The sequence below is a fragment of the Engraulis encrasicolus genome, chromosome 11, assembly GCF_034702125.1.
Source record: "Engraulis encrasicolus isolate BLACKSEA-1 chromosome 11, IST_EnEncr_1.0, whole genome shotgun sequence".
In the NCBI taxonomy this organism is placed as follows: Eukaryota; Metazoa; Chordata; class Actinopteri; order Clupeiformes; family Engraulidae; genus Engraulis; species Engraulis encrasicolus.
In genome coordinates, this window is record NC_085867.1 from 7559622 (window position 1) to 7579621 (window position 20000).

Sequence of the window (20000 nt, forward strand, 5' to 3'; positions counted from 1 at the left end):
GATTACGATTTTGGCCAAAATAATCGTGATTATGATTTTTTCCATAATCGTGCAGCCCTACAAGCATTCTAGCATTCCAATTGGCTGCTGCGGCTGTCGCTGAACCGCATCATAGCTCATTATCATAATATTTATTTGCATCCGGTGTGCTAATTTGACGCTACTAATTTTGATGCAGATCAGTTAATGTGTATTCACATTACAAGTCTGTCTCATTGTGGTGAAGCTATGTTTAGCTGTGTAATAATGTTACAAATATTGCCGACTGCTAGCTTGTCCTGGAAAAGTAGAATTGCCCTCGTGGACCACCTGAGCTCTGTCGCGGACCACCAGTGGTCCCCGGACCACACTTTGAGAATCACTGTTCTACAGTAAGGCTCCACTACACCATCTAGATCTATTTATAGGTCTATATATTGAAAATCAGTAGGGTTGCCATACCTTTTCGACATGACACAGGTAGGTTTCTACATCTAGCCTTAGTATCGTTTTTTTAAAATATCGGTTGGGACGGCATATCTGAATCAGGCAGGTTGGATTCAGAATGTGGGAGATGAACAGGAACAGGACAGAGAGTTAGACACCACATTGAATAGACACCACAAAGCCACTAGACACGCGCGCACGCACGCGCGCGCGCACGCACGCACGCACGCACGCGCACACACACACACACACTACACACACACACACTACACACACTACACACACACACACACATTTCCTGCTGTGCTGTATTGTGCAGGCTGCGTCCCGTGGACGTGCACTTCATGCGCGCGCTACAGGAGAAGGTGAACCTGGTGCCACTGATCGCCAAGGCCGACTGCCTGACGCCCGTGGAGATACGCAGGATGAAGGACAGGGTGAGAGGCCACCGTCACTCACACCACATCACATTACAGCACACCACACCACACACAGACAACACCACACCACACCACACCACACCACACCACACCACACCATTCACACCACACCACACCACACCACACTACACCACACCATTCACACCATTAACACCACACCACACCACACCACACCACACCATTCACACCACACCACACCACACCACACCATTCACACCACACCATTCACACCACACCACACCACACCACACCACACCACACCACACCACACCACTCACACCACACCACAGCACACCACACTACACCACACCACTCACACCACACCACACCACGCCACGCCACATCACTCACACCACACCACACCACACTACACTACACTACACTACACCACACCACGCCACACCACACCACGCCACACCACACCACACACACCACACCACACCACACTACACTACACTACACTACACCACACCACGCCACACCACACCACGCCACACCACACCACAATACACCATACCATGCCACACCACACCACAATACACCACACCACAGCACACTATACCATTACACACACAGACAGACAACAGCCCCTGGCATTCACATTTTACGTTTAATCGAGTTGTTGCAATTGCAATTAGTCATGGCCCTTATTATACATAAGATACACCCAATCTCCAATCCTGTCGCCCCCCCTTTTCTCTTTTTCACATTGCAAGTGTCAGTTTTTATGAGGGACCATGTGCAATTACGTAATCAAAGATGTTGGCATTTCATGCATTGTACATTGTACCAGAGTTAGCCTCAGGCTAATTTAGTTTGTACATCTGCAGTCTCTCTCAGTACAGTAAACAAATCCCCCCCTTTCACAACCACACTCACTCAACATAAAAACATTCTGTCAGCATGATAAATCAGTGGTTACAGTTTTTACCATTTTTCAGTGAACATTTCAGCTGTGACTTAAAGCTCCTTATGGAGTGACAGCTCTTTATCGCGTGAGGGATTTCTTTACTTTCACACACATTTGTTGGTGTTTGGATTTGTTTGTTTGTGCTTGCGTGCGTATGAGTGTGTCCGTGTTACTGTCCTTGTATGTGTCCTTGGATGGACTGGGACCAAAAGTCAAGCCAGGCATTTTCAGCCAAGAGCGGTCCTCCAGGCATTGAGAGAGACAATGAAGCCTGTGACAACATTTTTAGTCATCTATTACAAGCTATTTTGACCACGGTAGCCAAAATACTGTAGGCTATATATTTAGATCTGACAGGTCAGCTGTAGCGGCATGAGGACTGACACCTCTACAATGACGGGAGGAACGGGCCAAAATCATCAGCAGTCCAAGGGGCAAATGCCCTGTTTGCCAATTCAGCCGTGTACTGTATGCGTCCTTGTTCATTGACGTGTTATGTGTACCGCTGAGCTCATGGCTACTCTGGCCAGCATGGCATCACTATCTAATGGCCCTCCTCTGTTTACTCGTCCTCCATCTGCCTGCTCTCTCTCTCTCTCTCTCTCAATCCTCACTCTGTCTGTCTGTCTGTCTGTCTGTCTGTCTGTCTGTCTGTCTGTCTGTCTGTCTGTCTCATCTCTTTATCTCCCTCTTTCTGTCTCTGCTTTCCTCTGTCTGTTTCTTTATCACTCTGTCTTGTCCTCCCCCTCTCTCTCTCTCTCTCTCTCTCTCTCTCTCTCTCTCTCTCTCTCTCTCTCTCTCTCTCTCCCTCCCCCCCCCTCTCTCTCTCTCTCTCTCTCTCTCTCTCTCTCTTTCTCTCTCTCAAGGTGAGGGAGGAGATTGAGAAGTTTGGGATCAAGGTGTACCAGTTCCCGGAGTGCGAGTCGGACGAGGATGAGGAGTTCAAGCAGCAGGACCGGGAGCTGAAGGCAAGAGAACCCAACTGCTCTTAGAACCAAGACAACCCAACTGCTCTTAGAACCAAGAGAACCCAACTGCTCTTAAGCCCCCTGCACATTACATGCGGTAATACGAATCCGATTTGACCGTTAACCATTCATTGTCTATGGAGAACCGCATTCCGTATGCGGTTGGAGTCCGGACAGTCCGGTGCGGAAGAAAGTCCGCATCCGAGAGCCTCCGCATACGTTCAAATATTTCAACTCGTCCGGAAAATTCCGTGCCTGACCGTGCGGTAAAGAGAGCTGTTGCTATGGTGATGATAAACACTTTAGGATTTCCCGCGGATCTTCTCAAAAATTAATAGATAAATATCAAAATTACGCCGTTTTAAGCTGTTAAAAACGGCGATAATGTTCAAACTTTATCATTATATAATCCACACTAGATAGGTGGACAAAAAAACAAGCATTTATGATTTGATACGAAATTACGAAAACCAAATCCATCACCAAACACACCAATACTTTTCACACATGATCTTTATCAGTAAGACACTACAAAAAAGTGAAACGAAGCGTTTTTAGTGTTCAAATAAAGAAGTTTGGAGGCATTTTCTGCTCCGTCCGCCATGTTTCAAACCAGCCACTACTAGACTGCTTGCGGGAGTTTTTCTGAAGTAATACGGTGTCCACTAGGTGGCCACCACTCCGGTGATGCGGTGACCGTATTGCCCAGTGTGCAGGGGGCTTTAGAACCCACCTGCTCTTAGAACCAAAAAAACCCAACTGCTCTTAGAACCAAGAGAAACCAACTGCTCTTACTGTAGAACCAAGAGAACCCAACTGTTCTTAGAACCAAGAGAACCCAACTGCTCTTAGAACCAAGAGAAACCAACTGCTCTTAGAACCAAGAGAACCCAACTGCTATACCACTCAGTAGGCTAGTCTGGTTATTATATGTATTAAAGTATTAGAACTACTGAAGTTATTTTGTTTTTGCTGCTATACTTTTCCTTCCAACTTCCTGCTCCCCCCCTAGCAGCCCCTTGTGGCCCCCTAGGTGTCACCGGCCCACACTTTTAAAAACACTATACTGTCAAACTAGGCATTGAAAGCACTTAAAAAATCCTATGTATTGTCATATTTTAGCAGGGATAAGCAGATACAGTAAGCAGTTTCCTGAAATAAGTGTTCCTTTAAGCGTAATAGTCCTAAAACTCCAACCTCGCTAGCAACCTTGGTAGCATTTGTACCAAGTCATGGGTAAGCGGTTAGGGTGTCAGACTTGTAGCCCAAAGGTTACCGGTTTGACTCCCGACCCGCCAGGTTGATGGGGGATGGGGGGCGGGGATAATTAACCAGTGCTCTCCACCATCCTCCTCCATGACTGAGGTACCCGTGGACCGTGGACCCCAGGAAGAGCAGCTGATGGGTTACATCAGCTAATGGGGATCCTAATAAAATACCAAATACCCTGAGCATGGTACCGTCTTGCTGCACTGCTCCCTTGGGGTGCCATTGGGGGCTGCCCCCTTGCATGGTTGAGGCATAAAATGCAATTTCGTTGTGTGCTGTGAACACTTGTGTGCTGTGGAGTGCTGTGTCAATGACAATGGGAGTTGGAGTTTCCCAGGTGGGCTAAGGCTAGGGATACGTAGCTCACTGAGGTGAATTTATTTATAGCATCCAGTCCCAAGAGCATTTAGGCCTGGGGGTATCCTGTGGTTTATTGACGGGAGCTGGTATAGCCTATTGATTTAGTCTTACACCTAACAGAAGAAGGACCATTCGTTTGGATAAGACAATTAAGCCCTGGTCTTTTCTACTGACAGGTCGGTGGCTTCCTCAGGGTTAGCTGAGACAGGTTAATTACTTCACAGCTTTTTTGCATTGTTCTCTCATCTCAATGCACTGCACTGTGCGAAACACACTTGATCATAGATAGCTGGTAAAATTTCAGGTTGGCTGGTAGAAAAGACCAACTTACAAGCCACTTTGACACATTGTGTGACACATTGTTTGACACAGTGTGTGTTTGGCTAAGGAGATTAACATCTACTTGCCATTTTGGCTGGTGATGAAAAAAGTTAATTTAGAGCCCTGATCACGTACATCCTGGAGTCCAGTCGAGTCCAGTAGAGTTAAAGGAACACTGTGCAGGAAATGGTCAAAAAGGTACTGCAACTATGCTGCTCATTGAAACCGAGTTGGCTATCGCCAAATTTGATATTTACATGAAAGTTTACTAAGTTATAAACAAATATCTTCTAGTATGGTCCATGTAGAGTCATTTTTGCAGCTAAAAATGGCTGTTTTTGGAAATTCATAATGGCGGACCCTGGAGAAGATCCCCCTTTTCATGTATGAAAAGTGCAATTTTTCCAGTCATAATGAATACTTAGAATTTGATGGTGGTGGTAAGTATTCATGAAAAAATTAACATTATAGTGAATGGGCAGCATGAATTCTGGAAATAGACAACTAAAAATCTCACACAGTGTCCCTTTAAATTCCTTTAATTGTGCCGAAGGAAATGAAGGTGTCTATAGCAGCTTACACATGCCCAATACAAGGTACACAATAATACTGTGTATCACAAGATAATACTAGATACACATCATATTCATTGCAAGACATACATGTAATATACATTGTTAAGACAATTTACACTGCAAGACAGATTCATTTGCACATCATACATACAGACAAAAGACAGATTGAAAATGCAGACATAGATTAATAAAAACAAAACAAACTCAAATGATTTAAAAGCAAAATACAATTTCATACACATGTGAAATGAATACACTGCAAGTAATGTCAATGTAATAATGGAATGTACCACAAGACAAGATAATGACACCATGAAATCCAGACAAAGAAACCCATTGTACACTCACTGATGATGAGTGACAGGGGCCACACACTATGTAATGTGCTGTGCATGCATGTGTGCCCTAGGTGTGTGTGTATGTCCATGTACTGTATGTTTGTGTGCGCATATGGGTGTGTGTGTGTGTGTGTGTGTGTGTGTGTGTGTGTGTGTGTGTGTGTGTGTGTGTGTGTGTGTGTGTGTGTGTGTGTGTGTGTGTGTGTGTGCACGTGCGTGCATGCGTGCGCGTGAGGACTCACGCATGTGTGTGTGTGAGTGTGCGTGCCTGTGCGCGTGTGTGTGTGCGTGCCTGTGTGTGTGTGTGTGTGTGTGTGCGTGCGTGAGGAGTGAGTGGAGTGTGAGTGGAGTGTGTGCAATAGATGTAATAGTCTGCTGTGCATAGCCATCATTCATTCATACCTATCTCTCTTGTTATATCTGGCGCTGGTGACCCTGGGTTTGGGCCGGTCCCGGCTTGTCTCTGGCCCAGCGGAGCGTAAAAGTGTCGTCTGAAGTGTGCACTGTAATGCCTTGTGTACACCAGGTGCGACCTACGCTATACCTGAGCGGCGGAAGTCATTATTTCTCTTAAGGGTCGGCTGAAGTGTGCACTGTAACTGAAGTGTAACCTCCAACGGCGCTGCTTTATAATGTGTTCTGCTGGGTCAGCCAAGGACTAGTGTGTAATATATAGAGTCATACGTAGACTGTAGACTACACGGTACACAGAGTCCAGCACTGCAACAGGTTCATCATGCCTCTGCTGCCGCTTTTATTTTGGCGAGCAATAGGGCTGGGCGGTATACCGTTAAAAAAACGTGATAACGGTTTCACCTACACAAGGTTCACTTTTTGATGAGAGAATGTTTTTTTTTGTTTTTATTCCAAAAAAGTGATTAAAATTGAAATGGAGATTAATTTAAATTCAGGATTTTATCTCATTTTTTAAATTAAATTTCAGTCTTTTCTTCAGAAACATTGAGATGTGGGGGAAAATCGACGCCTATTAAAAAAACCTGCAGAGAACCGTGATATCAATTTTCATCAAGAAAACCGTGATACACATTTTTTTCTAGAACCGCCCAGCCCTAGCGAGCAATGTATCTTGCTGTTGCTGGCTTCAGAAGTAACTCAGTGGATGCGAATGTGAAGAGAGTGGTTTTATCGATGAAGTACAGTCACAGCACATCATGAACGCCCAGTATACTCAATATATCATAATGGGATACATCAGTTAGCTTGGCTTCTTACCTTTCATATTTGATCTTTCACCTGTAGTATAGGAGAGCATCTGATTTGTTTTGGTGATTTGATATAAGAACGTATCAGTAAACTGTAGAATAGATGATGTTTTGGTTAGCATGACTAACTAGCATGTATCGGTTAGCATGACTTGTAACCTTTCACACGTCATCTCTCACCCCCTGTAGTCCAGGAGAGCATCCATGTTGATTTGGATACATGTGAATAAACTGTGTATGTGTATAATCAGTGAGGATGAGGTCTGACCTCTCACAGTTGACCTTTGCCCTTTGCTGTTGCAGGAGAGCACCCCGTTTGCGGTGATCGGCAGCAACACCGTGGTGGAGGCACGAGGACAGAGGGTGCGGGGCAGACTCTACCCATGGGGCATCGTGGAAGGTAAGCAGGGGCCACTGACTGGAACCATGGATGACATTCAGAGATGCTTTCAGAGCTGGGGAGTCACCCCAGTCGTCTTGGATTAATTTAGTGTGTAACATTGTTTTTGGATAGTGTTTGTTATGGCTATACTGTACATTGGATGTCCATGTTGGTGTCCATTTAAGAATTATAAACGCTTTCTTTGAGCATTCAAAATAAGACATCTCCATTGGACCATTGGCCAACACAAGATTTCCTTATGCATAAAGAAAACTTGGTTTGCTATGGGTGGTAAGTTGAATTTAGGAGTACAGTATGTTGGTTGCTTGGGCTTTTTCGCAGACCACTCAGCAACTCTGTTTGTTGGTGTCTGGGGGTGCAACAGGATTGAATCACATATGTAGTATTCTTTTGAAAATGTTAGGTAGTCTCGTACTGCAGATGGGGTCACCGGAGGGTCTTTTAACTATTTGCTGAAAATACTCAACTACATCATAACAACATTGTTATGTCATTAGAGAGCCTTAAGTAACAGATTAAGATAGCCATTACATTTTTGGTGACAGTAAGGTTATAACATAGGCTCTGCGCTAAGGGGTTAAACATGTTTTGATCGGTTGCATGTTGGCTTTGATTGACAGTGGAGAACTCGGCCCACTGTGACTTTGTGAAGCTGCGCAACATGCTGATCCGGACGCACATGCACGACCTGAAGGACATCACCTGCGACGTGCACTACGAGAACTACAGGGCCCAGTGCATTCAGCAGATGACCAGGTAGGAGAACTAGAACTAGAACTACAGGGCCCAGTGCATTCAGCAGATGACCAGGTAGGGATCCCAAATTCTTCATGAGAGCTAGAGTATGCACATTCCACCTCTCTGAGGCCAGGTGCAGGACAAAGGCGTATCTGATGGTGGAAAGATTAGAAGTCTGCATGCACACTGTAGCTCCTTTTTGAAGATTATTCAGGTCATATAATGTTTTGACCCAACTGGGTCTTCATCAGGCATGGTATACGTATGTATATATCTTATTGATAGTGATAGTTAGTGACAATTAGTGATTGTACATGAAAGACCATCATGATTATCTATTTATACTGTAATACCATATGGAACAGGAACATTATATTTTATTTCAATCTGAATGGGTTTCAGGTTTGCAAAGTTATCTTTTTCACAGTATTGTGTTTCACAAATATATATCGCAAAATATGTATTGTAATATATGTATAGCAACGGCACACAGTTGAAGATGAAGATTGTGCACATCCCAAGAAAAGGTGCAGGACGAAAGCTGACTAATTTTCAGAGTGAGAAGTCTGCACACTTAAAACCCATTTTATTTTATTTTTTATTACATGGCTGGATTACCTTTGAAGTCGAAGACTGTTGAAGTCAAATCGTAATTCACCCATGATATTGAAAAAACAACAAAAAACGATTTTAAATTTGCAGAGTCCTCACTCTGAGAATTTCACAACGGAACACACCTTGTTGCACAGGTGATAAATACATCCTTCAGTTCTAGCCTTTGTTCTTGTTTTGAGTAATGAACATCTGTAAGACTCTTCGCTCCAGTTTGAAAAGCTGGAGTCTCTGATCTCCTGCCTTTGAAACATTATATCAGTCTCAGTCAATCTCCTATCCTTGAAACTGTGTGTGAATGTGTGTGTGTGTGTGTGTGTGTGTGTGTGTGTGTGTGTGTGTGTGTGTGTGTGTGTGTGTGTGTGTGTGTGTGTGTGTGTGTGTGTCCACCCCTGTGTGTGTGTGTGTGTGTGTGTGTGTGTGTGTGTGTGTGTGTGTGTGTGTGTGTGTGTGTGTGTGTGTGTGTGTGTGTGTGTGTGTGTGTGCGCGTACATGTGTGTGTATGTTTCTGACTGTCCACCTGTGTGTGTGTGTGTGTGTGTGTGTGTGTGTGTGTGTGTGTGTGTGTGTGTGTGTGTGTGTGTGTGTGTGTGTGTGTGTGTGTGTGTGGAGCAGTAAGATGACGGCGGATAACCGTGTGGAGAGCCCCATCCCCATCCTGCCGTGCATATCCACCCCTGACGTGGAGACCGAGAAGCTCATCAAGATGAAGGACGAGGAGGTGAGCTGACCAGCTTAATATAATAATGATAATAATAATAATAATAGTAGTACTACTACTACTACTACTACTAATAATACTAATCAAGATGAAGGACGAGTAGGTGAGCTGCCCAGACTTTACTACTGATAATAATAATAATAATAATAATAATAATAATAATAATAATAATAATAATAATAATAATAATGAGATGAATGATGAGGTAGGCAGATGTAGCCCAGTTCTGCCCACACTTTACTTACGTTTTTGTAGCTCAATTAATATATCATTTTATACTGTATGAATGTATAAATGAAATGGACAGCTTGCAGGCAAGATTAGATTCACATCTTGAGTTTACAAATGTTATCCTAGTAGACCACCAGACATGTTGTATATGTAGATTTCATGAAAGAAAGGAAATGTGCACTCCGCGCTTCTAAGTTAACAGTCCGGTGCAACCAGAGCAGGACTAAATCATAAGTTGAAAGGAAAAAGAATCTGGTGCCAAAAGAATGTCTATTTTCTGTAGTTTATTTCATCAGTGTAATCAAATTAATTACTTTTGTGTGGCACCAGATTCTTTTTCCTTTCTGCATAATATGATTTCATCTCGCCAGTACTTCTTCTGAACCCTAAAAACAATTTAGCCCACCTTCCACCAATCATAAATTGCAAGTGTAGTCTACTCATTGCTTTCAGCCGATCAAAATGAATGAGTAGGAGGTGGATTTTATATTTTGTTTACGCAAAATGCTTTAATTAAAATGTTATCCTTGTGGACCAGACTGCACTTAATTGATTGGGTAGTGTTGAAAGCAGTCTAGCTAAATCCAAAATATGGGAATATGCTATGCAAGTAATTTCTCTGAAAACATTTTAGCTTACCTTCCTTTTTGCTAATTCCAAATACACACATACCAGTAGACGCTGCTTTCAGCACTTCCACTGACACAGCCTTTTCTTTGTTCTCTGATTGGTCGGACCAGGAAGCCAAAGAGGTTTTTTATTGGTCTTCCAGCTGACAACTGGTGATACACACAACTGTATAGGCAAGAGAGATAGAGTAAAGTGCACTCACATCACTTTTCAAAACCACAGTGTGCACACACATACCCAAAGACGTATGAATGCGCAGCTGCACGTCCGCACGTACAGTATGTGTGCACACAAACACGAAACACACACAACCGCACCCGCACATGCACACAAAACACACACATGTACATACACACGCACACGCACGCACACACACACGCACACACACACACACACACACACACACACACACACACACACACACACACACACACACACACACACACTAAGATACGCTTCCACAGCACATGCAGCAGCATAGAGCAAACCAACTTGATCATAGAGCTCGTCTTGTAGCGCTGTATAGGGCATTGTGCCGTACAAATAGAAAGTGCAGTAACTACATATTTTGTCAAAATTGATTTTAGACTGGAAATTGTCTTTTTTAGGCCCACACCTCCTTTATCTTGTGGCAAAGCCTTATGGTCCAAATTTAGAGATATTGCTTCGGCAAATTTGCAGTCGCTACAATATCCAACCTAATACCAATATTTCTAGTTTCAATGTTGGCGTAGTTGCTGCACTTTACTTGACTCTGTAGAGCTGTATTGTGCTAACGATTGTGGTATTGAAAGAGCATTAGTAAATTAGCTTGATGGAGTGCAGTAGCCAAAGACAATATTGAGCAAAGGTACAGTAATGCCGGTACTACTGCAGGCGCTGGGCAGACTATGAAAAACACTGTGCCGTACCACAGATCGTCCATCTTGTCAACAACGCTTTGCACGGCCAGCTATTGAAACTAAAGATCTGACAGCGCGATGTGCGAGATTGGCCATACGGCCTACAGGGTATTTACCTGGTTTTGGCCTGAGCCTCCCCTCAATGTTGGGGTATCAGACCTCCTGCCGCCTCATCTGACCTCTCCGAGTCAGATTTAAATATTCATTTTGCCTGTTGTGGTCACAATAGCTGGTAATAGATGGCTAAAAATATTGTCACAGGCTTCATTATCTCTCTCAATGCCTGGCGGCTCAATCTTTGATGAAAATGCCCGGCCTGACTTTTTGTCCCATTCAGCCCTGGACAGCGCTATGTGCAAGATGGATTGATCCTCACCCTGAGGGAGGCAGAACTCTGAAACGCATCTCTGTAGTAAAAATAAAAAAGTTAATGCATGGTGTGACTTATCCTTCTTAGTCTTCAAGATGGATAGCATCCCATTATACTGTATGTGTACTGAAGTGCTATGTGCCATGGCAGCTCCCTTGTAGTAAGCTCAAGCTATGGGCGGTTGGAAGTGGCCAAATCGTGGGTGTCAAAGACTCAGCAGTTGCTACCATGGCCGTTTCATAAAGTGTGAAGTATCACTACAGTGTTTCCTCTTTGGTCAGGATGCAGGATGGAAGAAGAGCTGTCTTCCGTGTCCCATTTGAATTGCAGATCAGAGCGAAGTGCTTCTGAAAACTTGACAGCACTCCACAGTTACAGCCTACAGAGAGCTGCAAAGGGAATTCAAAAGTGCCACCGTTTCACCAATGCACAAGTTGATGAACAGAACCGCTGAAATGTTTTGGAAATGTTATTCCAAGGCTGACAAAAAAATGCTTTGAGTAGCGTTAAAGGTGCACTGTGTAATATCTTTACCACTTACTTCCCAGAATTCATGCTTCCCATTCACAAATGTTACCTTTTTCATGAACACTTACCACCACCATCAAGTGCACCTTTAAAGATGAGAAGCGGTCAAATTGATGAACCACAAAAAAAAATAAAAAAATCATGGAAACATTACTCCAAGGTTAAACGAAAACTAGGCTGAATGAATAAAATAATACTTACGAGTCAACCCCTTAGTGCAAAGCATCCTTTATACTGTTATTATTGTCACCAAAATGGTAATGATAAAGTTAAGACTCTCTGGATTGTCATAGCAATGTTCTTAGGATAGTAATGTTGTTTGTGTTTTGGGTAAAGGGTGAATAGACCTGTCGGCGGGCCCATCTGCAGTAAGAGCCTAGTCATTGAAAAGTTAACTACTGTAGTATTACAATACTATGACATAACACAGGGCCTTTAGTAACGCACTCTGACTTGGTCATTGCCATTCTGAGCTAAGCTAAGGTAGTGAAAGTCAATGGATCCGTGTAGCATTGTAGCATGCTACACGGATCCATTGACTTTCACTAGCTTAGCGACATATTCCCTCATTTAACTTGTCTTAAAGCAAGACAACGGCTTACATGAAAAATAAGACACTTTACCACCTTTATAAACTCCAGCCAACGATTTTAACTGTATTAAGCCCCAAAATAGTGGCATACCCCTTTAACGTGTTAAAGCTGAGCGTAGATATGCAGGGCAGAGGCAGAGTGGAATAGACTAGTAAATAATAAGCTGTCAGTCTGTAGTGTGGGCTGGTCCATCTCCCCTGTCTGCTGTCATGTCATGTTCTCCCACTCAGCCTCAATAGACACCAGAGCAGCCCAGTCCAGTCGTACCCTAGAGCAGTGTTTCCCAACCTTTTTTGTCTCGTGTACCCCCTAAGGCTTTTTTATTGTGCCATGAGTACCCCCTAACTCATGTTTTACATTCCTTTTTGTATTGCAGTGTGACTATGCGCCATGCATTTGTTAAAATTACATTTTTCCAAGTACCCCCTGCAGTGCTCGCGTACTCCTAGTGGTACACGTACCCTGGTTGGGAACCACTGCCCTAGAGACAAGGAGCACTATGAATTGTATAAAGGACACAGCCTCACTCTTCATATACTGTATCTGTCAGTCTTTATTCTCTCTCTCTCTCTCTCTCTCTCTCTCTCTCTCTCTCTCTCTCTCTCTCTCTCTCTCTCTCTCTCTTAATCTCTGTCTCTCCCTCCTTTTATCTCTCTGTTTCTCTCTATCTCCATTCTCTATCTCTCGTCTCGTCTCTTCCCCTCTTTCTCTTGGTCCATATATAGGGTGTCTGCTTCCCTTCTCAATCCACATTTGTTGCTTTCTCTCATCTCAGCTCATCTCAGCCTTTCTCTCTTCTTCGTTCTCTCAGCCCTTTTCGCTTGTTCTTTCTCACTTACTTGTACTTCACTCCTCCCATTTCGTTCACTCAATTTTTAACGCACCTTTACCTGTGTGTGTGTGTGTGTGTGTGTGTGTGTGTGTGTGTGTGTGTGTGTGTGTGTGTGTGTGTGTGTGTGTGTGTGTGTGTGTGTGTGTGTGTGTGTGTGTGTGTTTCAGCTGCGGAGGATGCAGGAGATGCTCCAGAAGATGCAACAACAGATGCACGAGCAGGACCTGTGAAGAGAAGACACACACACACACACACACACACACACACACACACACACACACACACACACACACACACACACACACACACACACACACACACACACACACGTACGCACACACGTACGCACACACACACACACACACACACACACACACACACACACACACACACACACACACACACACACACACACACACACATTGGTATTATATGCTTATTAGCTTATTAGCCAAGGAGTACAGGATTGATGTTGTATGCTAAACACACAATATCCACAATCACACTCACACACACACATACAGACAAAGACACAAACACACGCACACACACACACACACACACATACGCACTAAACAAACATGAACACACGTACACACACACACACACACACGCACGCACGCACGCACACACACACACACACACACACATACACACACGCACAAACGCACACGCACACACACACACACACACACACACACACACACACACACGCACGCACGCACGCACGCACGCACACACACACATACACACACAGCACAAATATGAACACATACACACACACACAGTACAAACATGAACACACATATACACACACACTAAGCAAACATATTGCTGTGTAAACAGCAGACACTGTAAATATCATGGAATGCCCACGGAATCAACTAGATACGCTTCAATGTCTGTACACACACTGCTCATTTCCCACACAATACAGTATACAGTACACTGACAACACATTCAGAACTCCCCCCCCCAACACACACACAATCAGACACTGTACTACACACACTTTTTGTTGTTTTACACAGTACGGTACTTGGTTCAACAGGGTTGAATTTGATTGGGATTGATGGGGGCGGGCGGGTCTTTCACTATTGATAATAATTGATCATGTATTGATTACTTTTGCACATGCCTGGGGTTGTATGTAGTGTACTGTAGTGGAAGAGTGGACTGGACTGGAGTGAGAGACTTGTGTCCTTCAGTGGTGATGTTGGTCACATGCAGGGTGAGAGAAGTGCCACACACTGCTGAGTTGCATAAACAAGTTTTTAATGTGACAACGTTTTGGCCTGTCGGCCTTCCTCAGGTCACGTGATCTGAGCAAGGCCGACAGGCCGAAACGTTGTCACATTAAAAACTTGTTTATGCAACTCAGGAGTGTACGGCACTTCTCTACCCTCGCAAGTGTTTTACTGGTTGCCAGAACCTCCTTGTCTGGTGTGCGCTTTGCACCTCCACTCATCGATGTTGGTCACATGCACATGCTGTTTTGGGTGTGCCCCTCGTCATCACAATTTTGTTCTGAGGCTTTTGACTTAGAGTTGTTGTTTGTTTTTTTTTACACTTTTTTGTTTCCTTAGACTTTGTGCACATTTAAATGTCTTTATTTGATTCACTGCAATGGTGCATAGGTGTGTGTGTGCGTGTGTGTGTGTGTGCGTGCGTGCATGTGTGCGCGCGTGCATGCATTCATGCGTGTGTGTGCGTGTGTGTGTCTGTGTGTCTGTGTGCGTGTGTGTGTGTGTGTGTGTGTGTGTGTGTGTGTGTGTGTGTGTGTGGTGTCATGTGTGTGTGTAGAGTCGTGTGTTTTATGAGTATGTGGTAAAATGAAGTCTGCCCTACAACTGGAGCTAATTATACATGTAGCAAAGAAAAGCTCCCTCTTTGACTTCTGAACACCAGAACTTGTGTCAGCTCAAAGCAGCTTTTTGTAATATTTATAAACCGTTTTTCTACTTCAGTGTTTTAACTTATTATGTTTTGCCTGTGTGTGTGTTTTAAAGTTTTGCTATTAGGTTCCAGCTGAATGATAAGGCATCTCATACAGTTCATTCTTTGTGTAGGGACATGGTACTGTACATGGAAGCAACCTCTTAACCCTTTGAGGAGTAAGGAATTTCTAGAGGTTCTTCTAGAATTTTACTGGAACACTCTACAGCTCCAATAGACGTCTGTGTTAAAAATCTCTCAAAGACATTATGACATCATAATGAGAACTCAAAATTTGGGCAAAATTCTAATTACATATTTGTGATGGTACTCCTCAAAGGGTTAATCTACTGTATCCAGGGCTGAACTGGGACGATAAAACCAACCGGGCATTTTGGCACCTCACACACGTACAACCCGATTTCAAACTATATCTTAACTTGGCCCACTGGCTATATTGAAGACAGACCACTGGGCCGCCCCATCTAATCTGTGGGCCAGACCAAAAGAAAAAAAAAACAAAAGTAGGAAAACACAACAGTGTCGGCCCCTGGGACTGTCGGCCCACCGGGAAAACGCCCTGTATGCCAGATTACCAGTCCAGCCCTCACTGTATCTGTAGCATTGAACACAAATATACAATCCTATATATATCAATAACACATTACTTACAAATAAGAATGCATACTGGTAAGTTAAGCATGCTGTAAGCATATCATGTGACTGTTGGTATAAGAAATGTTAAGGAAATACTGTACTCAAATATCATGTTACACATCTAAACAAGTAGGCTAAACTGTAACGGTAAAGGTCTTTATGAAGTAAAACGTAAACAACATCCTAGGGATCAAACTGGCAATACTGTTATTTATTCACACCTAGTTGTATTATTTATCTTGTATGTGTTTATTTTTTTCCTATAGTGATTGCAATAGAATGGACGTAGATTAGCCATGTGCATATGTTGTTGCAAGGATTTTTATGTACTTTAAAGCTGAAATCATTTCCACTAAAAGTTCTCTGCACATTTTCCTCTGTGTGTTTTAAAATAAAATTGAAAGCCATTGAGCGTGATAAGATCTTTGTCTTTAAAGTGAGACTTTTATTTTGGAATCTCAAGCTCATCTGAACAACTACTGCAAACTCTCCAGAGACACTGGGTGTTTCTCAATGTGAAGTTTCCGAGCCTTACTAGAGTTAATAGCGCCCATTTTTCCGCAGATATCACCAAAGAGTATTCAATAATTAGTTCTATGTGGAATTGGAGCAGAGGGCCCAAGACAGGAGAGGATGGAAGACTTTCGGCAATGGCCTTTGTTCCTATGGGAATAATATAGGCCTCTGTAAGTAAGTAAGTAAGTAAGTAAGTAAGTAAGTAAGTAAGTAAGTAAGTAAGTAAGTAAGTAAGTAAGTAGCCTATATGTGTAATTAATAACTGGATACACCGCAAATGGCCGTTGCTCATCCTAGTAGCAAGGCTTGAAGACTTCACATTGAGAAACACCCATAGATGCAATCTTCACTTGCAAGTTCCTGTTTACGCTCTGTAAAGAGTGAGGCATGCGTTCACAGCTGTACTGTATGTTTTGTTCCATGTGCTATGCTGCTCTCCTTCCATTGTTTTGGCCTCATTGTTTTGGTCTCACTAAAGACTTATTTGCCGTATGAATTTGTGTCTTTTCATTATTTCTTTTTCTGCATAGAAAAGAAAAACTGGATTTAGCACGAGAAAAAAAGAACGAATTAATGCAAGAGTAGTAGGCCTATTTAAGTGTTGTTGAAGGCTCAGATCTGCAAACACCATGTTCTGTGTCAGTGGCCTTCTGTCTCTAGCTTGTGACCTCCGCCATAAATACCAAGGTCATTTTAAAGTGACGAGTGCACCTCATAAACGTTTACAAGCCTGTGGTGAAATAGGAAGGGAAAAGTAAACCCAAATAACTGATTTATAAAACTAGTGTTTTATTACTGTATTTTATAATTTATAATTACTGTGTGGTAGTCTATGGCCTATAGGCCTAGTCAGGCTGTGTTAGAGTGTATTACAATACTTAAGAAAGTTAACACTACACATTATATTAAAAGTAAAAATAATATGTGTAACATGTGACGAAACATTACTAGTTATTTCCAAGTTACTATTAACACTAAATTGTTTCAGGACCCTGCCGCAGGCCTATTAATGAACTTGGACTACAGGCTACAACTATGAGTTACTACAACTACGCAAGACTAGCCCAGATAGCCTATTAAAGCAGATATGTAGTGCGTTGTTTCAATCTAGTTCACTTTATCTTTTTATCCTGTAGGAGGATGATCATCTGTAGCCCCTGAGTCATGATGTTTTGCTGCGTGTCGTGACGTAGGTATCGTATAATTACGCATGTAGAAAAAAAGCTGCTCTGTTGTCAGGGTCTGTGGCCCACTCTGTAGGGAATGGCCATTCATAAGAACTATGGGCGGTGCTGTTACTACGCCAAACCCGCAGGTATAGGACCTGTTAAAGGGGCTTACAAAACTTGCGCACCAAACATCTGGAAGTTGCTTTCTGCTTTATCAGTTTCTCGATCGCTCTCTCTGCTGTCTACTACTTCCGCAGGGCGCAAAAAGTGCTTAGCCCATCGTTTCGCAAAATCGACGGAGCGGAAGGCATCCCCTGGCTGTTATTTGCATGCTTGTTTTGACTGCCAACGGGACGATTTTTAGGGTGTGCTCTGCAGCAGTGTCCACCAGAAGCTGTTGCCTCCGGAGCATGGACATGGGGAAGGAGGAGGGAGAGTTTTCGGGGGACGGCGGCGACTCGCTGCCCTACCAGAAAAGAATGTGGAAGCAATTGCAGGGGAAATCAAAACCTTCTTTTCTGAGCCACAAACTTGCCCCAAGTCGCGGCGGCGAGGGCAAGAAAGAGGGCGGGATCTGGTTGTTTAAGAAGAAGAAACGGCACCAACGAAACGCCCTGGTGCGAACCCTCTCCTCCTCACATCCCAACCTGCACTCTTTGGGCTCTCTGCGTGTCGGTGAGCGAGAAGATAAAAAGCCCCTTCGCTGCGGCGCAGCGGACCCGCGCATCGGCCAGCAGACCCCCAAGACGGCAGCCGCGGCGGTACACGGGAACAGCACAGCAGGCGCAGGCATGACCAAACAGACGGGCAGCATGCAGAAGACAGGTAGCCCCAATAAGCCCACAGTGGAGCATTTGGTGCAAACCCACCACCACAAAAGCTCCTCTCTCGGATCAGCGTGTATCGATACGGTGTTGCAGAAGGACCTCGTCCCTAAATATGGGGAGAAACAACAGCTGGATTACGACGAGGATATGGTAAGTGGACACCACTGGAGAGCAAGAGTCACGCATTCCGCTGAATGGCTGGTGGCTGAAGGAAAAACTACTCTTAGCTACCCTGGTTTGCTTTACTAGTCATTTTCACCGTTTCTGCAGAATAAGTACAGTGCTGTACATTGGGTTCCCTTCAGTTGATGGGCATATTGCATACTGGCTGGCAGCAGAGACGCACAATGGACTGTAATTTGGCGCTATGGCTATTGCGTAATTTTCGAAGGATTTCTACTGAATGGATCTAGCAGTGTGATTCACCCCTCTTGCCCACCGTAGCATTTTAGTTTAGTCTCGGTATAGTGAGCATGGTATTTTTTCTTCCCGTAAAAAACTCCAAAGGGATTCGAAAGCAGCCCACCTTCCGACCTGGTGTCATATTTCATAGTGTTTTGGTTGTCATTCTCCGTCCCATGGGAGTGGTTTGGGATCTTTTGGATACCACACTGGTATGCCCGGGCATGGCACATGCATCCAACGTGTTTTCTGTCCCTTTTGATTACTGCAGAGAAGTTTCTGCTTGGCTAATTGTAAATATTCTTGAGCAATATCATCCTAATAGATGTCTTAGGTCTTCAGAATCTCCTCTACTGGTTGTGCCTGGGGTCAGGGCTAGACATGTGAAAAGACAGTTAGTCATTATGCCGCAAAAGCAGCTTTATTCTAATATGCCTTTGGTGATAGTTAATTACACACTATCTATAACACAATACAGTTTTTTCCTCTCTTTTCTCTATTCTTAAGCACATTGAATGACGTTTATGTATGATGACAATGTGCTATATAAATATTTTGGATCGATTGATTGGGATTATCAACACCCTGCAAATCATGGAATGGAATTTACAGCATAGCGTCCTGAAATTCCCGCCTTGACTTTCCTTTCCCCCTTCAGTGTGTACTGAACAACACTGCACTGTACAGGGAAGCAGACTGCAGGGAGACCCGTTTGTTTTAGCTGTAATGGGCAAAAAGACACATTTGTCAAACTAATATCTTTCGAGGACGACCGAGGTGAGGTGTCTTCATTGCCCGCAGATTTGCAGGGCGATGTTACAGAGGGGCAGTGCCCATGATCACTTAGCCAAGCAGCAAGCAAGCAAGCACACTACTGAGAGAGGATGCTGCACAGGGCATTTGGCAGTGTCAATTCGACACTTGGGAGCGTAGCGCCAGCATTATGGGTGTTACATGCAACTCTCCAAGTGTTGAGTTAACACGGCCCAATTTACTGTGTGCAGTGCTGGACTGGGGGAGAAATAGGGCCCGGGCACTATTGGCTGAAAGTGGGCCCCTCATAATTAGCAGCGTAAAACTGACCCACCGGTGGGCCCCGCACCC

General features: G+C 43.8%; 2 protein-coding genes across 2 annotated transcripts in view; both read left to right on the plus strand.

The window, feature by feature from the left end:
• Positions 1 to 13620, plus strand: part of septin5b (septin 5b) — a 27060-nt gene extending 13440 nt beyond the window's left edge. The window contains exons 7-12 of the mRNA XM_063211161.1: positions 746 to 863; positions 2643 to 2744; positions 7134 to 7230; positions 7854 to 7989; positions 9199 to 9304; positions 13558 to 13620. Coding sequence (XP_063067231.1) covers positions 746 to 863; positions 2643 to 2744; positions 7134 to 7230; positions 7854 to 7989; positions 9199 to 9304; positions 13558 to 13620 — 622 coding nt within the window. The remainder of the gene's footprint in view (positions 1 to 745; positions 864 to 2642; positions 2745 to 7133; positions 7231 to 7853; positions 7990 to 9198; positions 9305 to 13557) is intronic.
• A 4111-nt stretch (positions 13621 to 17731) lies between these two features.
• LOC134458661 (multiple C2 and transmembrane domain-containing protein 1-like) overlaps positions 17732 to 20000 on the plus strand; it is a 47834-nt gene continuing 45565 nt past the window's right edge. The window contains exon 1 of the mRNA XM_063211091.1: positions 17732 to 18644. Coding sequence (XP_063067161.1) covers positions 17997 to 18644 — 648 coding nt within the window. The 5' untranslated portion in view covers positions 17732 to 17996. The remainder of the gene's footprint in view (positions 18645 to 20000) is intronic.